Raw genomic sequence first — 25,531 nt, forward strand, 5'->3', positions numbered from 1 at the left:
CATATACGGGTTTTAATTGAGGTGTAAAACATCATAATAAATCTTTTAAACTAGAGGGGGCGCTATATCCGGGGGAGGCTTATAATCGGAGGTAATATTTTGTTTACAAGTAGATGGGCCTATAGCAGCAGGGGCTTTTTAGCGGGAGGGCTCATAAAAGGTAGTTTACGGCAAGTACTTACAAGTGATGATTGTGAATTGAGTCTTTAAACAGTTGTTAGCACGATGAAAGAAGGAAGTATCCCGAGTGAAAGATACTGTATTTTACAGCACGAATTGAAAAATAGGAAAATGTATCTAAAAAAAGATTTTAAAAACTTAAAATTAAAACACTTTGGTCTTCAAGTTATACAAATGTGCCAGTTGAATCATTTAAAGAAACGACACATCCAGCAATCGCACTAAACAGTTTAGACAAGATAGCACCATCCTGACCATTATAATCCCTCCAAAATCTATTCAAGTGAAATTTTAAGTACAAAATCTCATGAATAATCTGACTTAAATCAAACTCGCTATCGAAGTTAGAATTAATCCAGTCTTTGAACTGTCCCCACCCAGCTCTATGTAGGGGTTTAACCCAGGCGGGAGAAGAGAGATTCCAGAGGAGAGACTCCAGTCCAGTCCAGGAAGTATTCATACCATAGAGCTAGTTTCAGGGTTATTTGTGTTCATTGAATACTTCGCTGCAAGAGACTTCTTTTAACTGCACTGTTCATCACCATGCCAAAAACAAGAAAAGACATGTTGCCGACAATCTATTATTCTGACGGAAATTTATTCTTTAACCCTCGAGGGCAAAAACTCATTTGACAAAGATGTTAAGATTAAGATACAGACGATACTTCGGAAAACGGAAGGGAGAATGTAAGCCAAGGCCAGAAATGGGCAGGGTTGTTTATACTAACGAAAAGATAAACAAAACACTGATAATTGAGTAATGGACTCAATTTGCAAATTGTTTTACGAATGAAATTTTATGATTTTACGAAAAGCTCTAGTAAAGGACACGATGTCAGACAATGCCGATGATGCTTCCAACCGAGACTGGCAATAAACGTTTCCCACGAAAATGATGCAAATCTTATGAAAATACAGCTGCAAGAAAATTCATTTCCAAAGGAAAGGTGGAATGCTAAAACCCGCTGTGATGACCTTTATGACTTCAAGGAACGACAAGAACAATAGAAACTCAACATAAGACTTATATGTCGGTCATGTGGACCGCAATGACCGTAGGAAAGCTACATTGCATGTTAGCCCGAACTCTATCTCAGCAGTATTGCAACATAATTTCGCATATTGTCACACCCGCTTTGAATTAGAAGCCAAACGGAACTCGGAAATAATCTGTCTACGCATTTAATCAGATTCAAAACCCCACTGTAAAAGACAAAATGATCGATTGTTATCATGCTTTCCCAACTCGAATCATCACCTGATATGAAGAGTATTGAATAAGTAAAATATATCTTCTTCAAGTGGGAGTAGCGACAAAAACCGGATTCAAATGGTGTTTACTATTGTTAGTATTGTCTGACATTCACATCGTTTACCAGACGTTTTTAACTGAGTCGTAAAATTTTAGTGCTTTGTCCATCTTTTCGTTAGTATTAACAACCCCACCCAGTTCAGTCCTTGGTTGGCATTCTCATTTCCGCTTTCCTAAATATTGTCTATATCTTAATCTTCAATGCGTTTTCTGCCCTCGAGGTTAGTTTAATTTGTAAAATATCTCAGTTTTGCTTCGTGATATACAAGAACATATAATCGGCAAACACGGCAAACAGTGGCTCAATAAAAGAAAAAACAGGAGCCATTTCTTTGGACTAAAATCTTCAAGAATATTGTCTAATCGAAGGCAAATAACTGAAATAATATGGAAATTTCTTGTGAAAGTTTTCAAGAGAATCCGAACAACTGATGAAATCCCGAAATGCGAGCCAGTTAAGGGCAAACTCCGGAAATTTAGGGGCAAGACCTCGTGGAACGGAGTGTTCCTGGAAAATATTTGGAAAATTTCTGTATTACTCGCAAGGTTATCTTGTTTTTTCGAAACTACAAAAAAGCAATTCTATTCTAGACAATCAGTTGGAGAAAGTGCCATTCGCAAATAAAATTTCCGGAAATTTTAATTCTAAACTGAAACGAAACTTTTGGCCGAATGAAAAGCGCCCAAGAAAACACTCGTTACAAAACAACCAAACAACACAAGAAAGATAGAATGCAATGGATCACACGCATTTAGACAACATCTGAATTGACTAAACAACATATTTACTTACAAGTAATGATGTTAGAAGACAAATGCCGCTGCTCTCTCTGTACTGTTGAAGTGAGTCTTTAAACAGTTGTTCGCTCGAGGAAAGAAGGAAGAGGCCTCAGTGAAAGATGATGCACTTTATAGCACGAATTGAAAAATATAAAGAACAAATGTAGAAACATTGCAAAAAAACGCTTTGGTCATCAAGTTATACACATCTGCCTCTCCAAGAAGCGTTGGATCACTTTAAGAAAAGAGACACCAGTCAGACTAAACACTTTAGAAAAGATGGTGCCATCTTGGTCAGTATTATCCTTAGCTTTCAGTCCCTTTCAGGACTAATTTAAATTAGTATCACCCAACTAGTGGACTAATGCAAATCCTGCATTTTGATTGGCTACGCTACTAGGGGACTATTAGTAATACTCGTCGAGTAGCGAAATTGGCGCCATCTAGGGTGACGCTTTCTTTCGTTTTATTCCCAAATAAATATTTCTTCAACTTGCATTTGCTAACTTTATTATTACCTTTTCTGTCCGACTAGTTGGGTGATACTAAAACAATTAGACCCTTCGCCCTCAAGGGCCACGGATCAATAGCCCGCAAGGGCTACGGGGCTAATTGTTAATTAGAAAAATTCATGAATAATCTGAATTACATCAAATTCCCGGCTTACCGATGTTATCTTCCCCGCTCCATAAAGGCGTTGAACCCAGGCAGGAGAAAAGAGATTCAGCTCCAGTGTCGGTGTTACTTAAGTTAACTAATACTTCTCCTAGTTGTACTGCAAGAGAGCTCTCTTAATTGCATTGTTCATCGTCAAAGGCAACAACAGACAAGTTGACGACAGTCTATTATTCTAACGGAAACATATTCTTTAGGCGGAAGAGGCGACAAAAAGCTTGGATCCGCTTGCTGTTTGCTGTTGTCAGCATTGTCTAACATAGTCTGACATTTACGTTCTTTAATACACCTAAATTTTTAATTTATAAAGTTGTAGTCGTGATGCAAATTGCAAAATTCAGTCCATCACAAACATATTGGTGTTTTGTTCATCTTTTCGTCGGTATAAACAATCCTTCCCAGGATGTGGCCTTGGTTTATATTCTCATTTCCTCTTTCAGTCCTAAATATTGTCTATGTCTTAATCTTCAATGCGTTTTCTGCCCTCAAGGTTAGTTTAATTTGTAAAACATCTCCCTTTTACTTTGTGATATATAAGATCATATGGTCGGCAAACATGGCAGAGAGTGTCTCGATAAAAAAAAGCAATTTCTTTGCACAAAAAGTTCCAAGATTTTCGCAATTTGCAAAATTCAGTTCAACACAAACATATCGCTGTTTTGTTTGTCTTTTCGTCAGTATAAACAACCCTTCCCAGTTGTGGCCTTGTTTCCTAAACATTGGCTCAATCTTAATCTTAACATCTTTGGTAAGTTAACATGTCGGCAATTGGAAATACGCCTGACAGTGCCTCAATGCAAACACATATATAGAGGTTATTACACGGTGGCGAGAAGATATGAATTTTATGTTCGAGTGGCAAGAGCTATATCTCACTCGTTCACTGCACTCACTCGTGAGATATTTTTTTTGCCACGAGGACATAAAAATTCACATCTTCGAGCTAACGTGTAATGTTCTTATTACTACATAGACATGCTGACGACGCCGTTTTTGACGATTTTCCGAAGATTTCCGACCACTTTCCGAAGATTTCCGAAGATTTTCCAAAATTGTTCTGAAAGCCAGACGAACGTTTCGAGCATTTCCCGAACATTTCCCGAAGATCACCGAAGATTGCCGAAGACGACCGAAGATTCGAATATGTTTCAATCATACACCAACAAATTTAACTGTAGTTAAAGGGACAAAAGAGAAATGTTATCAAACATGATATCTTCTCATGTAAGGATATCATATCACTCTTAACAATTTGTTACCACTCGGTATACCACTGACTTTTAAATAATAAACTGGTTCTTTTTTCCAAAAAAAAAAAAGAAAGAAAACAGTTGTTAGGCAAAAGTCAAAAGACTAGTTGCCGACAATCTGCTATTCTAACGGAAATATATTCTTTGAGCAGAAGTGGGTTTAAAAGACAGGCTTCATGCAATGCCATAACCAGATCAGAAAGGAACTCACAGATAGCGAAGCTTGTATTCAGACTCAAAACAGGATTGCCACTAGGGAAAGGATCGGTTTTTATCATTTCAAATGCTTAAGAACTTCACACGACGGGACAAGATGAAAATGACCATTTACATTGAGAAGGCGCCACATTTAGAACTGAAGAGAATGATGAATGAAGATCTTTTGTGGTGGAAAATAATGACACCACAGGTTACGATTATTGCAATTTCACCTCTGTCACGTATCTGTTTACGAGGTCTTTACGAGGTCAGAGACGCTAACCATGTGTCAAGAAAAAAGAGAAGCTCAAAACCATTGAATAACTAACTACTCTCTTTTATTTGGTAAAAACTGTATCACTTTATCACTCAGTGAGCAGATACGTGAAGGCCCAGATATATGCTGCATTATTACTTAAAGAGATACGCTCAGTGTTGCGTGCTGCTGTTCAAATCGGTGGAGGAGCCACGGGGTCGTTTCCCGAAAAGCGGCTGGAAATCGCCGGAGCCTAGCTAGCGCTGTCAAGATGCATGACCCAATTGCATATATGCCCCACTGAATTTGAATAACTATACGTTAGAAAACCCTCGCCTCACAGTGCTAAGTGAAATCCATTGTCTGGCAAAATACGCACACTACGCTGGAGAAATTTGAAAAACGCAGCTTTATTTCTACGGTTAGGCCTACCGTCCACACTAAAACGTCACGAAAACGGAGCTTTACGAAAATGCTCTTCAAACCGGAGGAATTTGAAAACGCCGGCTTTCGTTTTGGTGTGGACGGAAAACATTTTGAAAACGGAGCTTTTCGAAAACGATGGCGTCACGATAATCACGTGATTTCCCCGACCGAGTTTTCCTCAAACACAAATCCAAAATGACTGGCGATTGTTCCGTTTTTAAATTCCTCCGGCGTAGTATGGACGGAAAACATTTGTGATGCGTTTTCAGAGTGGAACCTCTGTTTTCAAATGCCTCCGGCGTAATGTGGACGAGGCCGAAGGTTTTCTAACGTATTGTAGTTCAAATTCAGTTGCCATTTAGAAAATCGCTGCTTTTTGTTGTTCTTCTGCGTCCCGTCGTTGCATGCCATGCTGCAGTTCATGGAGAGAAGTTGAAACTATTGCATGCAGTGTTCAAGCAAGTGGCTCTCCCGCCTCATAAAGAACAGCGTACAACATTTTCAAGGGTATAATTCGGTTATTTACTGAAACACCGTTCATAATGCTGCAAAATGTCTACGTATACAAGCCTTACACGGAAGTCTGTATTAACTGTAGAAACATCGTAAGGATGTCTCAAATGGTTGGTAATGTACATGTATGTTCAACATATTATAGAAATAGAGACCTTCTAATAATAGTGTTCTTAGTTTCTTTCTAGGAAAATATAAGTTTTGAACATCTGTAAATATCCTGATTCATCCACACGAGCGAGTTTGGTGAAAATCTGACCAACTAGCTCGCCTTAGTGAATCAATGCGCGCGTTTGTGTAGTAATTTAGCAGTCAAAGTGACCTTGAAAGTTGTGAAGCAACTCAATCCGTGTAGCACGCTGGTCTCCGGGTCGACTATTCTGGGTTCAAACCCTGGCCGAGGTCGTTGCGTTGTTCTAATTAGCAATTTAACTTACTAGGACCCTGCAAAGGTGCAGGTTCTACTTAAAGTTGTACACGTTCATCTTCTGGTAATCGACACAGACGCTGGTTTTCAGTATCGGTCTGCTTCGATGCTGCCATCACTATCAAAGTCTACATAAAGACTCAAAACGTACAAACCAAGTGGATTGGAACTCAGACCCACACGATCGAATCTTGGCTCACGATTGTCAAAGTCGTGGGCCCAAATACCGTTAAGGGAGCTCAGTCACGGTATTTCTAGTTATTCTTGCCACGTACAAATTAACCCTCTCAATTGAAGTAAACCTCGAAATAGTAGTTTACCAAGATAGAAAAACACCAAAAGACAATAATAAACCATGAAGGAGCCAGAATGGTTAAGGATGGAGAAGATTGACACGGATTACACAAGACGAACTTGAAACATTTAGGCTAAACTTTTCAAGATGTGCACACTGTGATGTGGTTCCTTCAAACCCGTTGCCATTTTTCTTTGTGTCAATTTAAGTTTGCTTTACAACAACATAGGTCTCTTTCACTAGTATTGTCTATCTGAAGTTCATATAATAATAGTATAAATTATGCTAAAAAAATGTTTTTTAAATGCATATGAATTAAAAGACGTGGATATAACGCTGTGTGGGTAAAACAAATTTTTATAGAAGTCTAACAGCAACGTTATCACTCCGAAATGAGTAAAGAAAAACAACGAATGGATGTAATATTATAACCGTTTCAATATCCTTGTTAGAATCAGCATCAAATTTTTGCATTCATGAATCGTATTATTTAACACTTGATGACTAGTCCCGAGGGGAACAGTGAATTTTGTTTCCCGAGAATCTCAACGTTTCCCGAGACGGAGTGACAGCGACAACAACCCAACAACATCAGGCCACCTTCAACTGCACGCTCTGATCACGTGCAACAGCGATCAACACTTCGCGGGTAATAGTGAACTGTTTGCGTTTGACGTCACAGTTTTCGCAACGTTGCCCGCTCATGGCATTTGGCGGTAAACAGTTTCATTGTTAGATGTCATGTGACCATGAACTAGCCAATAATTGGACGCGCTGTAGCGGCAAAAAGGCCAGCTATATAACGATATTATATAATCATAAGTTGTATTTTATTATAATAACTATTTTCAACTGGTAACGTTATAACTCCGAAACGAATAAAAAAAGGAACGAATGGAGGAGGCTGACAAAATTTTTAAACCTTTGCAATACCTTTGTTAATATCAGTATCCGATTTTTGCATTCAAAATTATATTATATAATCATATGTTGTATGTAGAGAGAATATCACCAGACTTATAAACATCTTTTCAATTTAAGACTAGAACAAAATAAAACTTCTCTTCTGTTTTTCAATGTGGAAAATATGGGGACAAATCTCATAGGTCGCTTTAGTGGGGATTGAATTGTGCGCGAAAACTAACGTCTGTTTTGACTCGCTTAACCGCTACATTTTAGCGAGTAAAGACGATCAATTTCAGACAATTTGTCTTCACCTGTCGCAGGTCCTGGAGTATCACCATAAATGACAACCAGAATCAAACTTCAACACAAAAAGCACAATGAGAGTATATACAAGTTTAGATTCAAGAGCATAACATGCTTTATCATGCTTCTTCACTACTTTGCCGTGTCTTCGCCGTCTTGATGGGCGCCCAGCGTAGAAGCGTCGAGCATCACTCTGTTTTTGTTTCCTTCTTGGGCAGGAAAGCTTCACGAATCTTGCTCGCCAGCTCAACAAAGATCAGCGTGCCGCCAAAGACCAGCCCCGTTCCACACCAGTGGTACAGCGTGAACGGATTTTGGAAGTAAAAGATCGAAAACATCAGGCTCATGAACTTGCGCAGCGTGACCACAAGCGTGACAGTCAAAGAGGCGCACTCTGACGTCAGGACGTACACGCTGCGGATGCAGATGTATTGCGTGACGATGTTACCAGCAAGATACGCCCAAAGCTTAGGAATTTGGAAGTTGAAATCAAACAACACCAAAGGAGCTGTAAAAAATAATTGTCCAAAAGTTGCTGTGATATGTCGTTTCTGTATGCAAGTGAGAGCTCTTGTAGGGGTCTTTCGGCCTGAATTGGTGACCGTTAAGGAAAACTGTCTCCCGCATAGTTAGGATACTGTATAAATTTTTCGTGTGAAAATAAAATGTACATTATGAGGTCACGTGAGGTGTACACATTGAGCCTACACTGGCACGGGTCTTAATTGAGCGGTAACACGCTTATTGCCACAGTTTTGTTGAAAGGACTTTCGTCTGTTTCAGGAGAGGCCTTTACTAAACAGACCTGGGCATCTGCCTCGAGGTTACCTTGGGCAGATTAATTCAAAATGACCCCTCCACCCCAACACGCATGCATTACGTTAGATGTAAATGGAGCTGGCAGCTCAGATTGGCTTACCAAAAAAAACAAAACAATATAGATTGAATTGGTGTAACTAGAGAAAACCAATTTAGAAATGTGTATACAGTATGTACGACGTGAGATTCGTTTACCATGACAACAAAAGCACTTACCAGATGAGTTAAATATGAAAATGTGACGATAAATGTCTTTGGAAAGCAGAAGAAACCCAGCTAATGGCAAAGCATGCTAAACATGGATAACAAAAAGACAAAAAGACAAAATTAAAGGTAGCCTTTCTTGATACAGTAATACTTATTATGTGGAAAGTTACAAAGGATCGACATTCTTTGGTTAAAAGAAGTTAGCCCGTTGATCGATGAAACAGGCAATAATAACCGAGATGGATCATGGTTAGAGCACCCTCCTCATATCAAATCACCTAATAAACTAGGAACAAGTCGACCTGCTTGGCATTGCCAAAAGAGTATGCTGGGATGAATTGGGCCAGGGGCAAACACAGTAAGCAGGGGTGTAGCTAGGGGGGTCCTGAGAAGCCCATGCCCCCGTTTTGTAAGCCTTTTTTAAGCAAACAACCTACAACAGGTGACGAAAACGACATGAAAATCTGGTGAGTACCCTCACTTTGACACAGTGTGATCCCCCCCCCCCCCCCTTTGAAAAATCCTGGCTATGCCCCTGATTAAGTATACCAATCCCAGGAGTGGATGGTTTACGACTAGCAACGTATCAAGATAACATGATTACCGCATAAAAGAGAGCCTCTCTGGGGTGTTTTCCATGCTCTGCATACATCTGCTCCTGAAGTGTAAATGAACAGTCCAATCAGCTGAGCATGTTGAGTCAAAACATTTATTAAGTTTCACATCTTTCAAACGCAAAAATCCAATGCAGTTCTGCCTTTTGAAAACTCAAAATTTGCAAGACTTTTTGCAAAAAAAGTGAATGATATAAAACATCTTGTTAACTAAATTACAAGCCTTTACCACAGCCGCAAAACAATGCATTAAATCCTCTAAGCACACGTATGTAAAGTAGTGTAAAAGCTTATACCTTCTGCTGACTGTCTTCCAAAATTGCATTGCATACTTGTAAAGATCACAACAATTATTATTACATCATAATATTATTATGTTAAAATTGCATGTTTGTTGAGCACAAGAAACAGAAAAATATTTAATGATGTACATGTATGTGTAATATTAATGCTGGAAAATATATAGTTTTTTGCTTTTAATTGTGTGACAATTACATATGAATGTTACAAAAGCAGTTTAAAACACACACAGTCACTGACCTGGTAGATACCAGTCCTAGCAGAAAGAAATAATGCAATCACAAGCAGTCCAATGCCTTCACAAAGACAAAAAATGCACAATAAAAAAATGCACAATACAAATTAATCAACAAAACACAGACTCTAATGCACTAATTCCACTGCGCCTTGTACCTCTCAGTACGAGGCACGGTAGGGTAATGGTCAGTACACTGGACTCTGGATAAAATGGTCCATGTTCAAGCCCCTGTCAGGGTCTCTGACATGTGTTGTGTTCTTGGGAAAGACACTATACTCTCACAGTGTCTCTTTCCACCCAGGAGTATGAATGGCTACTGGCAAATAGTTGGAGCAATGTGACAAAACACTGGGGGTAACCTTGCAATGGACTAGCATCCCATCCAGGGGGGAGTGGCAATACTAAGCCACTACATGCTACAGAACACAGAATTAAGCATTAAAATACTATTCCAAGGTCCTCACCTACACACCACCACAAGTAGTCTTTATAAGGGTCTCCAGAGGAAAATTTAAACTCCTAAAAGAGAGAATGTACACTGTGACATAAGGAAACATTTCAGAAGACAGAACCTGACAGCACCACATGATATAGAGACTTGATTCAATTTTTAATATTAATTTTTAATAAAATGACAAAACATTTGAGTTTACAAAACAAGTTTCAACAGAAACTTCCGTCTGCAACTATCAAGACCCTTTGGAATTTTAAATATGTTTTTTTTATTACGTATCTTACCATCTTTTGTGCTGATGCTAAAGTACACAAGCATATCCCTGCAGTGATCATAAGGACAGATAAATACTTTGACAGCTGATATCTGAAAAAAAATCATGGGTTTTTAGTTTATACTGGTCAGTTCCTACAAAAATTCTGAAAGCTCTTACACTAAGTAAAACAGATCTAAATGAACTACACAAGTCATGTACATTATTAAAATGTACTATTTTATACTTTGTACACATAACATTATACATGTATGTACAGTACCTTCTCTTTAAAATAATCATTCCTAAAACAAGATTGGCCACCAATGACCCCTGCAAGACAACACGCAAAACAACTATGTAACACATTGCAGTATACCAAGTGCATACAGTGTATGTGTAGCTTTGATAAACAAGTTACATGTAATTTATAATTTATATCTAGATTGGCTAATCAGGTGACGGACTTCACTAGATTTTACATGTAACTTGACAATGAATATCATAGGAAATTTGTCTTCATTTGAGCATGCACACAGCTTATCTCCTCTTATAAATTAATTGTTTGTCCAAAAAACAACTTACTGATCTGAAGATCATGTGCAGGGGCATAGGGACATTGAAGTTCAGTGCAGCATTGTTTATTACATTGGTCGAGAAGAAAAATACCACCATTGCCACATAGTTACTGAAAGAAAAGACAATTAATTACTGTAGTGACTTTTGACTCTTTTAGCAGTGCTTTCACTAAAATTTGAAGAAGGCAGCTGCCAGTAGTGTGGCACACATCAGGAAGCAAAAAAAGAGGCTTATAACAACTTCCTCTCTTGAGGGGCAAGTTTTGAAAACTACAAATGTTGTAACAGGTAATTCACAACAGGAAACCTCCCGGAACGGGTGACAGGTCTTACTGAAAGCACTGATTCTGAAGTTGTAAACTTTGTGCTCTCCTCCTCCTCCTTTAGGTAACAGATTTAACACCAATTTCATTGCCTTCACCGGGAGATATCACCTATTACACTCAATCTCCACCCTGGAGTGTAACTAGTCTGATAGAGGTAAGACCAGCAAGGGTCTTTGACTCCCATTTCCTTCCTCCTTCTCCTTCCTTCCACCCCGCCCCCTCCCCTGCTTTCCCCCTCTCCACGCAATTAAATAAGTAAATATAAGTGTACCTGATAGGAATAACAGGTTTTTTGAAGCCAAAATTAGCAGTAAATATGAATCCTTCCACAGCAATAAACAGGAACTGGCAAAATGTAACGGTATTGACACAACTAGGAACTTCTCTGAAAGCAATAATATAGAGTCTCATGACATGAATTTGTTTGTTCGTCATTTTCCAGGAGATATCCATGTCATTGAATAACAGTCAGGGAGAGTGGGTATTGGGTCTGACTACACAGCAAAGTACCATCACATGGCCCAAGGATATTGACTTTTGTAGTCAGACAAATGGGTTATAATGACCAAGCATGAGGACAAGATGGCTGGATATAATGACCAGGTCTTTTTCTTTGTTTGTTTATGGACTGACACAGAGTCAAGATCCATAACACATAAAAAGAGAAAGAGGCCAACATACAGCCATCTTGACCAAACAAGCTTGGACATATTAGGATTTATTATATGGAAAGAGAACACTATATTCTTGTGGGACACAGCGGGAAATCCCGAGCAGGCAAGATAGCTCCATCTTGAACGCTCAGGTAACCAATAGCAGCACAGGATTCAGTTCATTTTGCCCACTCATAGAGTTGGCCATGCAATTATGATGAACACTACCCTTCAAAGGTGTCTCGGAGTGTCTCCAGAAGATTGTTATCAGCCAGATAGTGTTTTAAAAATACTTTTAATATACAAATTATTTTTAAAAATCAGTTTGTATTAAGAAATGTTTTGATCACTTAACAATCATCAGCAGTTGTAAGTTTGTTTAAAGTAGTGATTTCAATTTATAACAACAACAACAACAAGCCTTATTTCAGCTGTAACAACAATTACGTAATAATTTACTACGCGAAGCTTATTTTAACGGAGAGTATAAATAAATAACCGTGTACGGTTAGCTTGCACAGCACGCCACTGCAGTAAGTCTGAAAACCGCTATGCTTAGCCTGTTTACGGTTAGTTCCCGGCCAACAACTATAATGAAACCATGATAATTAGCTGATCGAGTAAGTTTATAAATTTGCTGACTGACACAGTGAAGGTTGTAGGGAAAGATTTTGAGGAAATTCAGAAATGCAGAACCACTGTAAGAAAGGAAATTATTGACTTAATTTAAGCTTAATTTTACAGGAACATTTTCGGTGCTAGTGATGAAATATTTCCCAAACTTGTAACGTCCACATACTTAGCAACCCTTCACGTGCCCGAGCCGGCTAAAAGGTCAACGAGCGTGCATAAAGCATTACTAGGTCACAAAAACGCGAGTGTATGATAAGTTAACTTGAGTCTTACCTCACAAGTAACTCCAGAAAAATCACATTGGAACAACAGCCTGTGAAAACCAGCAAAATTGCAATCGCTGGATGCATTTTCCGTTTGATTCCAACACAGCAGTAACCTGGACGACAGAACGAAAATGTTTACTCTACGGGAAAAATTAACGCCCGGGCGGAGTGTGGGGGTATTCAGCGGGCATGCTTTTCGATAAAAAATATGTTGTGTAAGCGTCACGGAATATTTAAGTGCCGTTCACACATATCTTTAAGGTTAATTACTTTATTTAGGTGTCATTAATTGTCATCAAATAACGCTTAGAACTTTCAAAAGTGTGCATTCGCTCAATGTTGCACACCTGGTATCATTTTTACCTCTGTTTGCGAATTTAGAATACTCAATTCTTTTTCCCCTCTTCTGTACATAAGTTACAATTACGCCATTGCGCGCGTAACGTCCGGCAAAAGTTCATTACAATCGAATGGAAGCATTCCGAGTTCTGCATCAGATATAAAGCGGACAAACGTGGCCTTTTTCCGAGGCATACTGAAGTACGTTGTTCCATCATTGTGGCAGCTGACTAAGGTTTAATTAATTTAACGGCAAAGAAAAAAAAGAAGAGTATTTTCTTAGTTTCACTTTTAGGTTTACTGACATGGAATCGATACAATGTTATGCCGTGTTCAAAACAACTGGTAAGAGGCTCAAGAATTTACAAATAGAATTAAGACTGGTTTAAAAACAAAAATCTTGTCTAAGACAAATAATCTGGGGCTAGTTTATAATGCAATCAACTATAAAAATGGTTGTCAATGAGGGCAAAAGAAGAATGGCTGTGAGAGGACTTTGGAATAACTGACACCGAGGCAGTTCGCATGGAAATATTGGGCGCACTCGTCGCAGCCCACCCAGTCTTCTCCGTCATCATCTCGGCAAATCTTGCATAAATTCGCATTCCTCCTGCAAGTAAGATTCCTTACTATGGCGATCTGACAGAACAAAGCAGCTTGAATTCGAAGACATATACTCTTCAAGAAATTCTTTAAGATCACCCTCGAAAAAACCAAAGACATAGCCATTTTCCTTTCTACAATCATGCAAATGCAGACGGAGATATTCCTCGTCCACTTTGTCCGCCATATTTACATTTTACGCGGGAAAAGTATTTCTTGTTACGTATGTGCAAGTGAGATGTCCTTTAATTTTACGGGATCACTTACACAACGTATTTTTACATAAAAGTGTGTCCGCTGAATACCCCCACACTCCGCCCGGGCGTTCATTTTTCCCTTACTCTACCCTCGTCAGTACCCCCGTCAAAAACGCGAACATAGATGACCGAAAAGAACCTGGGTCGAAAATACATTCTTGCACCCAGGGCCCTTGATATCGCGTCGTAACCGCGGGCAAAAAATTCAAACTTCTCGCTGTCATGGCTCGCGCTTGCGCTTTGCACTTTGCACTTCCACCAGCCACAAAAAAAAAGGAAAGGAAAAAAGCCACCGTCATAAATCGTTTGAAAAAAGAAAGCCTTCTAAAAAGCAAAACACAAAATTAGTAGGCGCTGAGCAGTGAGCACCGCACCGGAGCCTCGGCTCAAAACCCCGCTGGGCATTGACAGGCATTTGACACCATACCACGGGGTATTTGCTCGCAAAGGGCTGCCCGGGATGGGACATTTCAATTTACGATTTAGTCACAAAAATAACATTAATCATACATCTGTTCTTTACAAAAAAAGAAAAATAGGCGCAAACTTGCTTTATTTTGCCTCAAAACGGGATTAATGATAAGTAGGAGCCCATTGCTATGAAAGAACGTAGATGTAAAATTATTTTTTTTTTGAGATTTAAACCATTAGTAACTAACTCGTGCCCTACGTCCCCAACACCACCTCCATGATTTCATGTTGGTCTTCCGCGTGCGAGAAGCGATGGCGGACAATATGATTGATATCGATGGCGGACGATATGATTGATATGATTCGTGGGAAAAGCGGTATAAAATTGTGGCTCGTTAGTTAAGACAAAAGAACTCGGAGGGCTTTATAGAAACCCTAGAAAGTAAGTTACTGATATTTTTATTTGCTTTTATATTATACCATAGAAAATACAGCCAATCAGAATACAGGAAAGCCGTTGTATATTCGACGGTATTCCATCTAACCTTCCCATCATGCGCCGGGCGTATGTTGCATTGATGGTGTTAGTCACTGTGTTTTCCCATGGTATGGAAAATATAAAGGCTCGTGTGTATATCGAGAAAACGCAACCGTGACTCGTGTGATCTTCCATAGTAACCCACTCAAAAGCGTTGCATAATTAGTATATATATGAAGCAAACTGGGATAATCCTTTTTTCAATGAGCTTTCTTTGCGACATCCGGTCCTTGCGAATTTGTCCCATGTCCTCGCGAAGACCAGCGTTCATTACTTTTGACCGTGTTTGAATCAATTTCAATTTCGCAAAAAAAAAAAGTGAGTATGTAAATAACAGTCATAATTAAACTATAACAAGCTATTTGCAAAATAGAATACGTTTTTTCTCACTTTACATCACTTAAGAGAAAATATATTTTTCGGCTATCTTATGGGTACATGTAGCTACATGTACTGGGTGGGGCATTTGCACTTATCTCACGGCCTCGCCAGGGGGAACTTTTTATGCACCAGCTCCTCTATGGTGGGGCATTTCCAACCTGATGAAAACAAAATGTCAAATGCCCGGGGGGATGAGCGGTTTCGACAGGCAGGCATTACCCTAGCGTCAGGCTATTAAAGCAAGCTGCCATGTAAACGTTCTGCTAGGGACAACCCGCCTTCCCGAGAAAAACATTCATTTGGAACTTTTTGTCATTGTCCAGCAATAAGAAGGTAACATGTCAGCATTTCATGACACTGGAAACAGCAAAGACGGGTAAATGAAGGTCCCTAGCAAGTATCTTCATTGTCAGCCATTTTGTGTACGTTAAGCCCACAGGTCAGTGGACTGGTAGGGTAACCATGTGAAATTTGTTCGTAAACCAGGGCTATTACTCTTTGACCCTTCCGTTAGGCTACTAAGTTTACCTTTCTGCTTGTAATCAGGACTTAGGCGAGCAAATCAACTCAATGGAAGAAATGGTGTCTTGTATGACAGATATAGTGGTCTATAGTGTGACACTGGTCGTGACAAGGAACGCACGCATGTTTACGGAAATCAAGGAATGACTGGTTGGCTAACACGTCTCTGGTTTGCTAGTGGTTAGCTCCTCTCAGGTTTTCTTGCGGTTGGTTCCACCCCAGTTTTCTTGCTGCTAGTTCCACTCGCGTTTGCTTGCGGTTAGCTTCCATTTTGTGGTTTGGGTGACGCTGTATTGCACATATTTCTAAGGCTTGAGTGTATAGTTAAGAAATTCGAGTTTTTCCAGCTAGTGCTCTGAGGATGTGGTTGGTAAGCGAACCTATCCTGACTCACATTTCTCGGGTTCGACTCCGGATCCCGGGTCTGCATACTAAGATTTCTTTCTTCTTCTTTATTTCAACTTTTTGTTTAAAGAGTGTCGAGTAACGTTCATGTAAAAATAAGTAAGCGCGAAAATTGGTGACTAACCTGGTAACTCGTCTTCGACGTTTTTCTCAGCTACTTTGGTTGCCAAGGTAACAAGCCACGCGAGATCATCCGACATTGCTGGCCAGCGGCTACCACTATCATCACATTGTCCTCAACATGGCGGACAAGGCTTTATTTCGAGGTACACACTTTATCTAACCTTTATTCTTTGGAATTGCTTAAAACGGACAAATAATGTAGTTAATTTTGTGTCTTTACTCTTACTCGTAGAACCCTGTTTGTTAGTTTTCTGGTTATATGTCAATCTGATCTGTTATTTTGCATGTGAAATATGTTGTCCGGAAAGTGCGTCATTTGCAGGTTTTGAAAATTGTTTCAATATTAATGTCAATACCTTGCTATCGATTGTTCGTCCTAACAACAGTTTAACATGTTTTCTTTATTACAGTATTTCCAAGGTTCTCGCTTTCCCTCAAACACGTTTGCCTCTTCGTTCTGGTGTTACAAACATCGTCGCTTGTCCTCACGATGCGTTACTCAAGAACTACCCATAAAGAGGGAGACCCAATGTACATCGCCTCTACTGCAGTAGTCTTCGCGGAAATTTTCAAGATCCTGGCATGTGTGTTGATAACTTTTCATACATCTCAGTACAGATGGTCTGTCTTTGTGAGAAGTTTACGGGAAGAGATTTTCGATAAACCTTGGGAGACATTAAAGCTAGCAGTACCTTCTGGATTGTACACTATTCAAAATAACCTTCTGTATGTCGCGCTTTCAAATTTGGATGCTGCCACGTATCAGGTCAGTGAATATTGGTTTTTGAACAAGCTTGAGGTCGAGATTTATGTAGGTAAACTGAGCAAGTGCAAGTTTCAGATGACTGAGTGTGTAAATTCTTGTCAACTTCCCTTGGTTCCCAAGCCGGAGTGACCCACTTCTAACAAAAATATTAATATTCATTCTTAAGAGCACCAGGGAACAGACTTCCTACAACTGTTAAAGGAGCTCAGTCAAGGTGTTCTGAGTTGTTTTTGGCGAGTACAAAATTACCTTTTGTTTAAAGGAAACCTGAAAACAATAGTTTACTACATGTTGGATTGGAAAACACTATAGAGATAACAATAAGTCATATATAAACAAGGACAGTTAAGGATGGAAAAGATTGACACAGATTTCAAGATTCGCAAACCGTGATGTAGCTCCTTTAATTGCCTATCTGAGAAAAGTCTATTTTGTCCCAAATACTGGTAAGCGTTGCTCTCTCTCAATTCGTGTTTGAGAGGTGACAGCTACTGGTACATGTAGATGTCTAAAGGTATAGAACTTGCAAATAATGCATTTTAAATGTTCTCCTTAATTAAATAGTGCAGCAGTCCCGGCATAGTCAATGAAAAGTTCATAAATCGAACTCAGTTGAACTTAATCAAACTCAATCCGTGGTTGAGTTCAATTGAGTTTGATTGAAATTCAGTTTGACTGGGTTTTATTGGCTATTTCGGGATCAGTATGAGACTGAAGCAGAACCAGTGATTTGGTGGTAATTGTCATGGTTATGATTTCAGGTTACTTATCAACTCAAGATTTTAACAACAGCATTATTCTCAGTTTGTATGCTACATAAAAAGTTAGGCATGCTGAAGTGGGTTTCTCTGCTCCTTCTTATGTTTGGGGTGACTCTAGTTCAGGTGAGACTTTCTAACAATTCAATATAGTTATATGACTCTTCAAATCAAGTTTTGTAAACTTTTGTAACACACAGCTTAGGCCTCTTCATTTGCTTTATGATATAGAGGTAATGGGGCGAAGAACACTTAAGCACACTTTTTCTATGTTTTATACTCTGATAAAACATGGGTTTTTGACCAATCAGAGCGCACACAGGGTCCTATCTATATTATAATAAATAATATAAAGACAAAGGACACACGAGGTCGGACAATCAAAACGCAAAGTTACATGTAATACATGTACATGTAGTGGACACCAAGTGTGGGCAAAAGTGTAGTTTTACTTCTGATTAGATGAAAAAGTGGCGCAAGATTTTTAAGCCAATTGTGTAGCGCAGTAATGCAAAACCAATAACTTTCAATAGCACTCAAGTAAAAACCACTCTATATATAACTACATTTGATTCATTTGTTTGTTTGTTTGTTTGTTTGTTTTGCTGTGGCCAGTGGCATCCAGATGCTGTCAAAGAGACTGCATCAAAAGAACGTTCTGCATCAGAACAGTTTATTGGTCTTGTAGCTGTTCTCACAGCTTGTTGTTCCAGTGGGTTTGCTGGTGTCTACTTTGAGAAGATTTTGAAAGGATCCAAGGCCACCATATGGATGAGAAATATCCAGTTAGGTATTGCACTCTCATGATGTTTGTTTTAAGTCCTTACTGCTGGCTCGACTTAAAAGGTAGCCAACTGACACTGATGCATAATTGACAGAAAGTAAACACAGACTACAATTACCTATTGTATATGTACATGTACATATGTACGTGCAAATTGTCAGTCAGTCAGTCAGTCAATTTAGTCACTCAGTTGGGCTGGCAGTCAGACGGTCAGTCAGTCAGTCAGTCACCCACTCACTCACTCAGTTGGGCAGTCAATCGGTCGGTCAGTCAGTCAGTCAGTCAATCATTAGCAAGGAGCTCCCTAGTGGGGTATAGGGCAAAAAGAGCATGAGCCAAGTGTGGTCTGCAATACATGTATCTCTTAAGGAAGATCTCTAGTACTTCACTACAAAGCTTGTCCACAGCCTATAATATTATCAACCATTCAGTCAGTAGGAAGAACAGTCGGTTGGTACAGTAATTCAGTCAGTAAACTGCCTGCTGTCCTGCTCTCCCTCCCTCCTTATCTCTCTTCCACCTCTCTCTCTGGCCTCTCCCTCCCTCCTTCCCGACTTTCCTACTTAGTTTCCCCCTTTCTTTCTTTCCTTCCTTTAACCCTCGCCCCTCTTTTTTGTGTACATTCAATTCATGTACTTTTTTGTAACCACATTTCACAGGATCTTTTGGTATAATATTTGGCTTGATTGCTGTGTATGTAAATGATGGAAGTGCTGTACAAAGTCAAGGTTTTCTTCAAGGTTACGACAGAATCACATGGATAGTTATTGCACTTCAGGTAAAATTTACAATCAGAGTAGAAACTCTGATTATGTCTGGTTGCAAGTACATGATGAGTGTGAAATAATGGTGAATCAAGTGGCCCGGGTTCGATCCCTGGCTGGGGACATTGTGTTGTATTCTTGGGCAAGGCACTTACGAGTAACAGAAAAAATTGGCTGTTTTGTGTGTAGGTTAAATGGTCCCTATCAGAGCATTTTTCTCTATTTTTAATCAAAACTGCCCAGCGACATGTTTGTTCAGTTTTTATTTACACAAAACATTCCTGGATCCACTGAGATGGAGGATATTTAGGTTACATTTAACAATAGTAATATTTTTCTAAAACAAAATGTAACATCTGTCTGGCTTACTGTATTCAATTTGAGAGGAAAATTGTTCTTTCTAACATTCCTGACATTTACATAACTAGACTGCATGTATTTTTTTTGGAGGGGGGGAAATGAATTCCTCTGATGTAAATACACTGTATCTCTTACACTTTATACTCTTTGAAGTGACACATATATAACATCCTTCTAACATTGTGAGTTTTTGGACAGATGTGCCAAGACCTTCCAGTAAGGCATTGTTTCTTATACAGTAAAAACATGCATGTAAGAACCTAGTGGTTTAAGAACCCACTAGCATTTTTATATATTTTATATTTTTTATTATTTTTTATATTTTTCTTATATTTTGGGGTATTGATACCCCAAAATATAAAAACCTGTGTAGCCAAGCAAGATCCAGCAGGTTCTTTTATGTACTCAAGTTATAAACATTTTAACCTAGGAGTGTGACTTTGAGATTGCAAATTTGCATTTACAAGAAAATACTTAAGACAGTTGTGAGTAAACAACACATGTACATTCATGGGCCAAACGGTTTGAAACCCAAGTTTATTTATTTTTCTAGTAATCGACTTATATATCTCCTTCAAAGAAATTAAGAACCTAATTAAGAACCTACTTAGCCTAAATTACCAATAACTACCCTAAAATACAAGTTAGAACCTATTTTGCCAGACTTCAAAAAATGTAGGTTTTTACATGTGAGTTTTTACTGTATTTTGTCTTGTGTTTGCAGGCCTTTGGTGGCTTAGTGGTGGCTGCGGTTGTGAAGTATGCAGACAATATTTTAAAGGGCTTTGCTACATCAGTATCAATAATTGTGTCCTCACTCGTGTCATTTTATTTCCTTGGAGACTTCCAGCCAACAAAGTAAGAGCAGTCATTCTTTTACTGTTTATTTTACTCTTACTGTTAAAGATCAAACAAGCAGCATGCAGTCAAACAAGCTGTAGTACTCAAAAGTTGACTTTACCCCCTCTTCTCCTACAGTATACTTTCTGTACACTTTGCCGTCTTCACTCCCAGGGCTCGAAATTGCGACTCACTGGTCGCCAATGCGACCAAAAATTGAGCTCTGGCGACTAAATTTTCGGAACTGGTCGCCAGCTGGCGACTCACGTTTCGTCCGATAACTAAAGAAAACCACGACACAACTTAAATCTTTTTAAATCTTTATATTAGGAAATCAATCGGATCTGGTAGCTAGTATACAACTCACCTTTCCGTCCCCAGTAAAATAATGTCTTAATATTATGTACAAGATAATCGAAAAATATTGAACGTATTTCGACACGTCGAAACTGCGTTCACGGCGCACCAAGTTGATTGAGCGGCTTCTTCCGAAACTGGGATCGCAGGCGCACTTCAACACCATGTGCTTTTCATTTGCCGCGAAAATGGCGGTAGATGTACCAATCAGTTGAAGGAATTACGTGAGTTTTTACTTGCGGGTATTAAGATTCAGCCAAAAGGTTAATCCAAACTTTGAATCCTTCATCAGTTGTTTATGTAGGGAAAGTGGATTTCACCAAACTGTCGGCAGCGAAAAGGCGCGGAGGAAAGCAAGTCGAAAATAAAGAACGGCATTTCGAAGAAGTAGCAAAGGGAAAATACGCAAGGACCCGTGTTTGTCTCACAATGAAAACCACGGACTTAAAACGTTTTATGCTTCGCTTCATTTAAAAAGACTATGGAGACAACCATCACCTTCGGACCAGAGACATATCACCTGAGAACAACGTTAGCCTTATAACTGAGTGTTGCTCTTGTTGTTTCTAATTGTGTTCGCTCTTCAATTGTGACTTTTTTTGCATGCAAAGTAGTGTATAAAATCGTGTTCTTGTGTAAGTTATGTATAAAATAAGTTGGCGACCAAAATTTTTCCGTTATTTGCCAGCTGGCTCTTGAACGAAAAAGTTAATTTCGAGCCCTGACTCCAAAGGGAAGCAAAGGGCTCAACTGTGGCTCCCCACCAAACTTTAATGAGCGCTTTTTTCTAGGCCTCTAACCAAGACAAGTTCTTTGTTTCTAGTTCTTGGAGAATACCATACCTTTACACTTAAACCAGCCCTCGAGCCCTCATAGTCCATTATGGGGAGTTCCCCTCCTCTCAGGTTACCTGTCTTCAAACGAGCAAGCCCTCTCCATAGTTTTTCTACTTATTTGTTCGTTTTCTTGTTGTTCAGTTACATGGTCTCTTCAATCGATGCGCGACTTGTTCATACATGTAGCTACATGTGGTTATCGAAAGCCTGAAAGCACCTCTCATCTGGCCTCGTCACGCAATGCTTCATCTGAGGTGTTGTGTGACAACGTATTCCGACAATGTGGACTTTTTACCTGAAATGTTGTTTTTTATTCTCTTTTTCCTTCAGTTTCTTTTTTCTTGGTACGTGTGGAGTTTTAGCAGCCACATTTCTGTACGGTATGCCTGAGAGGACAACGCCACAGCAAGCACCACTAAAACCTGTGTAGTCAAAAACGCGATCAAGTAATCAGTTTGCTTCAGTAGAGATGTGATTTTATTTGGCAGTACATAGCAGTACATGGATTTATGGGTGAATTAAGTAGGGACAAGAGCGTGGGGAGTGTTTTTGTTTGCTCCCAGAATTACTTCTGCATACTTGTGTTAACACTGTTTCCAAAAAATTGTTTATAAGGTTACGCAAACATCGTTCATTTTTTACGAAGCGTTATTAAGGGAAGGTTGCGAGGGTGTCCGCTTGATAGAGTATTTGCTGTCTGTATTCGGGCTAGGGCAAGAAGGCCATTTCGTCTCTTGCGTTTTCGTTCGCGTCACGAACGACGGTTGCGTCACGCTTGAAGGACTTGGAAGGAAAGGAGGGGCCGTTTGATCTCAAACGCTTAACGCCCCCTCAGATAATGACCCATTTTACGCACCCCAAAACGCTCTTCGATAATGATCCTCCCCAGCTTTAACTGCCCAAAAATACCCCTACACCAAACCGGGTATAAGTGTTGGCTCTCCTCCAAAAAAAGCTCCTGAAATGCTTTTCATCGATGAATAATCTTAGAGCTCATTACCGACATTTTACTATAGTATGTACATAACTTATTAGAAGAAAGCTTAGGTACTGTTCATATTTTGTGGGAGTATGGTTTTGGTTTGTATAGGCGTGAATTTTAACTCTCTCGACAATAGAAGGAAACTTGCCCATTAGTGGGTTATTATCAAAATTTATGTGTACATGTATCGTAGGAAAATCTTCAATTCTCTTCATTTGTTGTTGAACAACATGCGACAAATGTTGGAATACCACGCGTCTTATTAACTCCCATGGTGGTTTATAACGTTATTTTAATATTATAACGACTTGGGTGGCATTATGTGGGTAACATATTAAAATTGAAAAGCTTTTACGGTCTTATTTATTTCTTAATTTATTGTTTCAAATTATGAATTACTTATGGCACTGATAACAATATTGATAATATTAAAAACAATATATTTATATTATATTGGTATTGTTAAATTTTAAGTTACGTTAACATTGTAAGTAGAGTAGGCATTTTTTTTTCGTATCTAATGTAATGTTATTGCAATAAATTGAAATAAAATAAAATAAAAAATAATTATATTATGTAATAATAATGATAATGATAGTGATAATGATAATGATAATGATAATGGTAATGATAGTGATAATGATAGTGATAATGATAATGATAATAATAAGGAATTTTATTTCTCTGTGTGAAGTGATCTAGCTGCTGTGAACCATAGGTGCTAATTAACAATTAGACCAATAGCCCATGAGGCGAAGCCGGATCGGCTATTGACCCGTGGCCCTTGAGGGCGAAGGGTCTAATTGTTTTAGTATCACGCAACTAGTCAGACAAAAAAGGCAATAATAAAGTTAGCAAATGCAAGTTGAGGAAATATTTATTTGGGAATAAAACGAAAGAAAGCGTCACGCTCGATTGCGCCAATTTCGCTACTCGAGGACTATTACCAATAGTCCTTTAGTAGAGTAGCCGACTAAAATGCAAGATTTCCATTAATCCGCTAGTTGGGTGATACTAATTAGGAATATTAATCACTTGTTTTAAAAGTTGTGTCGTCAGTATGTTAGTATGGGTAGCATAGTCGCCGTCCGCACCACGGCGGAGAAATTTAACAATGCTGCATGTACATTCAACGGTCATTTTGGATTTGTGTTTGAAAAATACTTACACAGGGAAATCACTCGCCTGCGAACGCAGACGTATTTCCGGCTGTCACTTGGTTCTGTCTGCGAACCCGGGCCAGAAAACGATTTCTGTGACGTAGGAATTCTAGGCCAATCACAGTTTAGCTCAAATAACCCCAGAACTACTGCGCGACTCTGCGCGAGGTATTCGCTGCGAGGAGCACGCGAGTTTCATTCTATCATGGAATCTGATTGGCCAAGGAGAAACAAAAGTCATTACGTCACAGAAATCGTTTTCTGGCTCGGGTTCGCAGACGTTATTTTTCGGCGGAACCAAGTGACAGCCGGAAATACGTCTGCGATCGCAGGCTAGGAAATCATATGATTATTGCGAAGTCATCGTTTTAAAAGACCTACGTTTTCAAAATGTTTTCCGTCTACACAAAAATTCCACCGGTTTGAAGAGCGTTTACGACAAGCTCTGTTTTCGTGACGGATTACTGTGGAAGCTACCTTCAAATTAACAGAAAGTCCAAAGAATACAGTGGATTCCCGATTTTATGAACCTCTAAGGGAAGCGATAATTGGTTTGAAAAATCGTATAGTTCGAGAAATCGGGGGTAAAATACACTGTTCTACTGAGGAGAGGGAAACGAATTTTGTGTTTGGGATCCCCCGACGGACTATACTAGTATTCTTGAGAGTTCCTTTTGGCCGTATGGATCTTAACCATGCATGCAGAAGTATATACGAATATTTGATTAACGGCTAAAGGACACAGAATGTTGTGGTTGGGGATCTGGCGGTCTTCTTGAAATCCCAGTCTTATTTCTAACAACAATTTGCAATTTTGTATCTCTTATTTGACTTCAGACCTGACAAAAAATCGAATGTAAGAAAATTTCAGGCATTTTTTTTTGTTATACTCAGGAACTTCATCGATTTGCATACGGTACTCGAAAGTTAAGCAAACCCTCGACTGCGTCTCGGGTTTGTATAGCTGTCGCGAATTCTCCAAACCCCCTCGTGCTTAAATGAGGCTGTGTAAACACGGAAAAAGTCCTCTATTGCTTAAGTATTTTCACGAAATGAGTTGTCTATGCAGTTCTCGAGCTCTCTTCTTTCTCTTCATCCATCGAAGGGATCAAAGGAAAAGAGGAAGAGAGAGCCTGGGATCGATGTTAATGAGCTAGTTCCTCCCACCTTATTGTTGTAATGTTTTCCCTAGGGACTTACCATTATTTTTCGAGGAGTAGGGGGGGGAGGTTAAGCAATTTCACCAAAAAATAATAATAACAATAAAATCCTGCACAGAAAAAAGAGTGCTGAAAACAATCGTGTAAGAGGGGCCGTGGTTGAAAAATCGAGCGAGTGCTTTCTACCTTAGTTAAACTTTTCCTAACGCGTAAAATTTTCGTTACTGCTTCATGGGGGTCTCTATCGACCAGCTGGAATCTTAGTTATCAGTCAAATATTCGAGACTAATGTTTTGAGAGCTCATTAATTTCTATGTTCATGC

The 25,531-nt window shown here is 39.2% G+C and overlaps 3 protein-coding genes across 3 annotated transcripts in view; 1 reads left to right on the plus strand and 2 right to left on the minus strand.

Moving 5' to 3' along the window:
- The window catches only part of LOC145467188 (BTB/POZ domain-containing protein 6-like), a 248,144-nt gene that overhangs the window by 168,906 nt on the left and 53,707 nt on the right, over nt 1–25,531 (minus strand). The window lies entirely within an intron of this gene.
- LOC145467829 (UDP-xylose and UDP-N-acetylglucosamine transporter-like) lies at nt 4,315–13,025 on the minus strand. The gene is made up of 10 exons (XM_081451437.1): nt 12,870–13,025; nt 11,582–11,695; nt 10,992–11,094; nt 10,690–10,739; nt 10,438–10,519; nt 10,164–10,218; nt 9,702–9,757; nt 9,152–9,205; nt 8,557–8,632; nt 4,315–8,029 (listed from the first exon to the last, which is right to left on the minus strand). The coding sequence occupies exons 1-10, from the start codon at nt 12,944–12,946 to the stop codon at nt 7,710–7,712; spliced, it is 987 nt and encodes a 328-aa protein (XP_081307563.1). The 5' UTR covers nt 12,947–13,025; the 3' UTR covers nt 4,315–7,709.
- Nucleotides 16,568–23,488, plus strand: LOC145467776 (UDP-N-acetylglucosamine transporter-like). The gene is made up of 7 exons (XM_081451366.1): nt 16,568–16,584; nt 16,852–17,207; nt 17,969–18,091; nt 18,581–18,755; nt 19,409–19,527; nt 20,598–20,731; nt 22,237–23,488. Exons 2-7 carry the CDS (start codon nt 16,932–16,934, stop codon nt 22,334–22,336), a joined length of 927 nt encoding a protein of 308 aa, XP_081307492.1. The 5' UTR covers nt 16,568–16,584; nt 16,852–16,931; the 3' UTR covers nt 22,337–23,488.

This window comes from Orbicella franksi, chromosome 14 (assembly GCF_964199315.1).
Source record: "Orbicella franksi chromosome 14, jaOrbFran1.1, whole genome shotgun sequence".
NCBI lineage: Eukaryota > Metazoa > Cnidaria > Anthozoa > Scleractinia > Merulinidae > Orbicella > Orbicella franksi.

Coding starts and splice junctions, on each gene's coding strand:
- LOC145467829 (XM_081451437.1), bottom strand. CDS start 12,946: ATGCATCCAGCGATTGCAATTTTGCTGGTTTTCACAGGCTGTTGTTCC. Junction 11,095..11,581: donor AAACCTGTTATTCCTATCAG/GTACACTTATAT, acceptor CTTTTCTTTCAG/TAACTATGTGGCAATGGTGG. Junction 9,758..10,163: donor CTACTTGTGGTGGTGTGTAG/GTGAGGACCTTG, acceptor GTCTTTGTGAAG/GCATTGGACTGCTTGTGATT.
- LOC145467776 (XM_081451366.1), top strand. CDS start 16,932: ATGCGTTACTCAAGAACTACCCATAAAGAGGGAGACCCAATGTACATC. Junction 18,756..19,408: donor GATGAGAAATATCCAGTTAG/GTATTGCACTCT, acceptor CACATTTCACAG/GATCTTTTGGTATAATATTT. Junction 19,528..20,597: donor GGATAGTTATTGCACTTCAG/GTAAAATTTACA, acceptor TTGTGTTTGCAG/GCCTTTGGTGGCTTAGTGGT.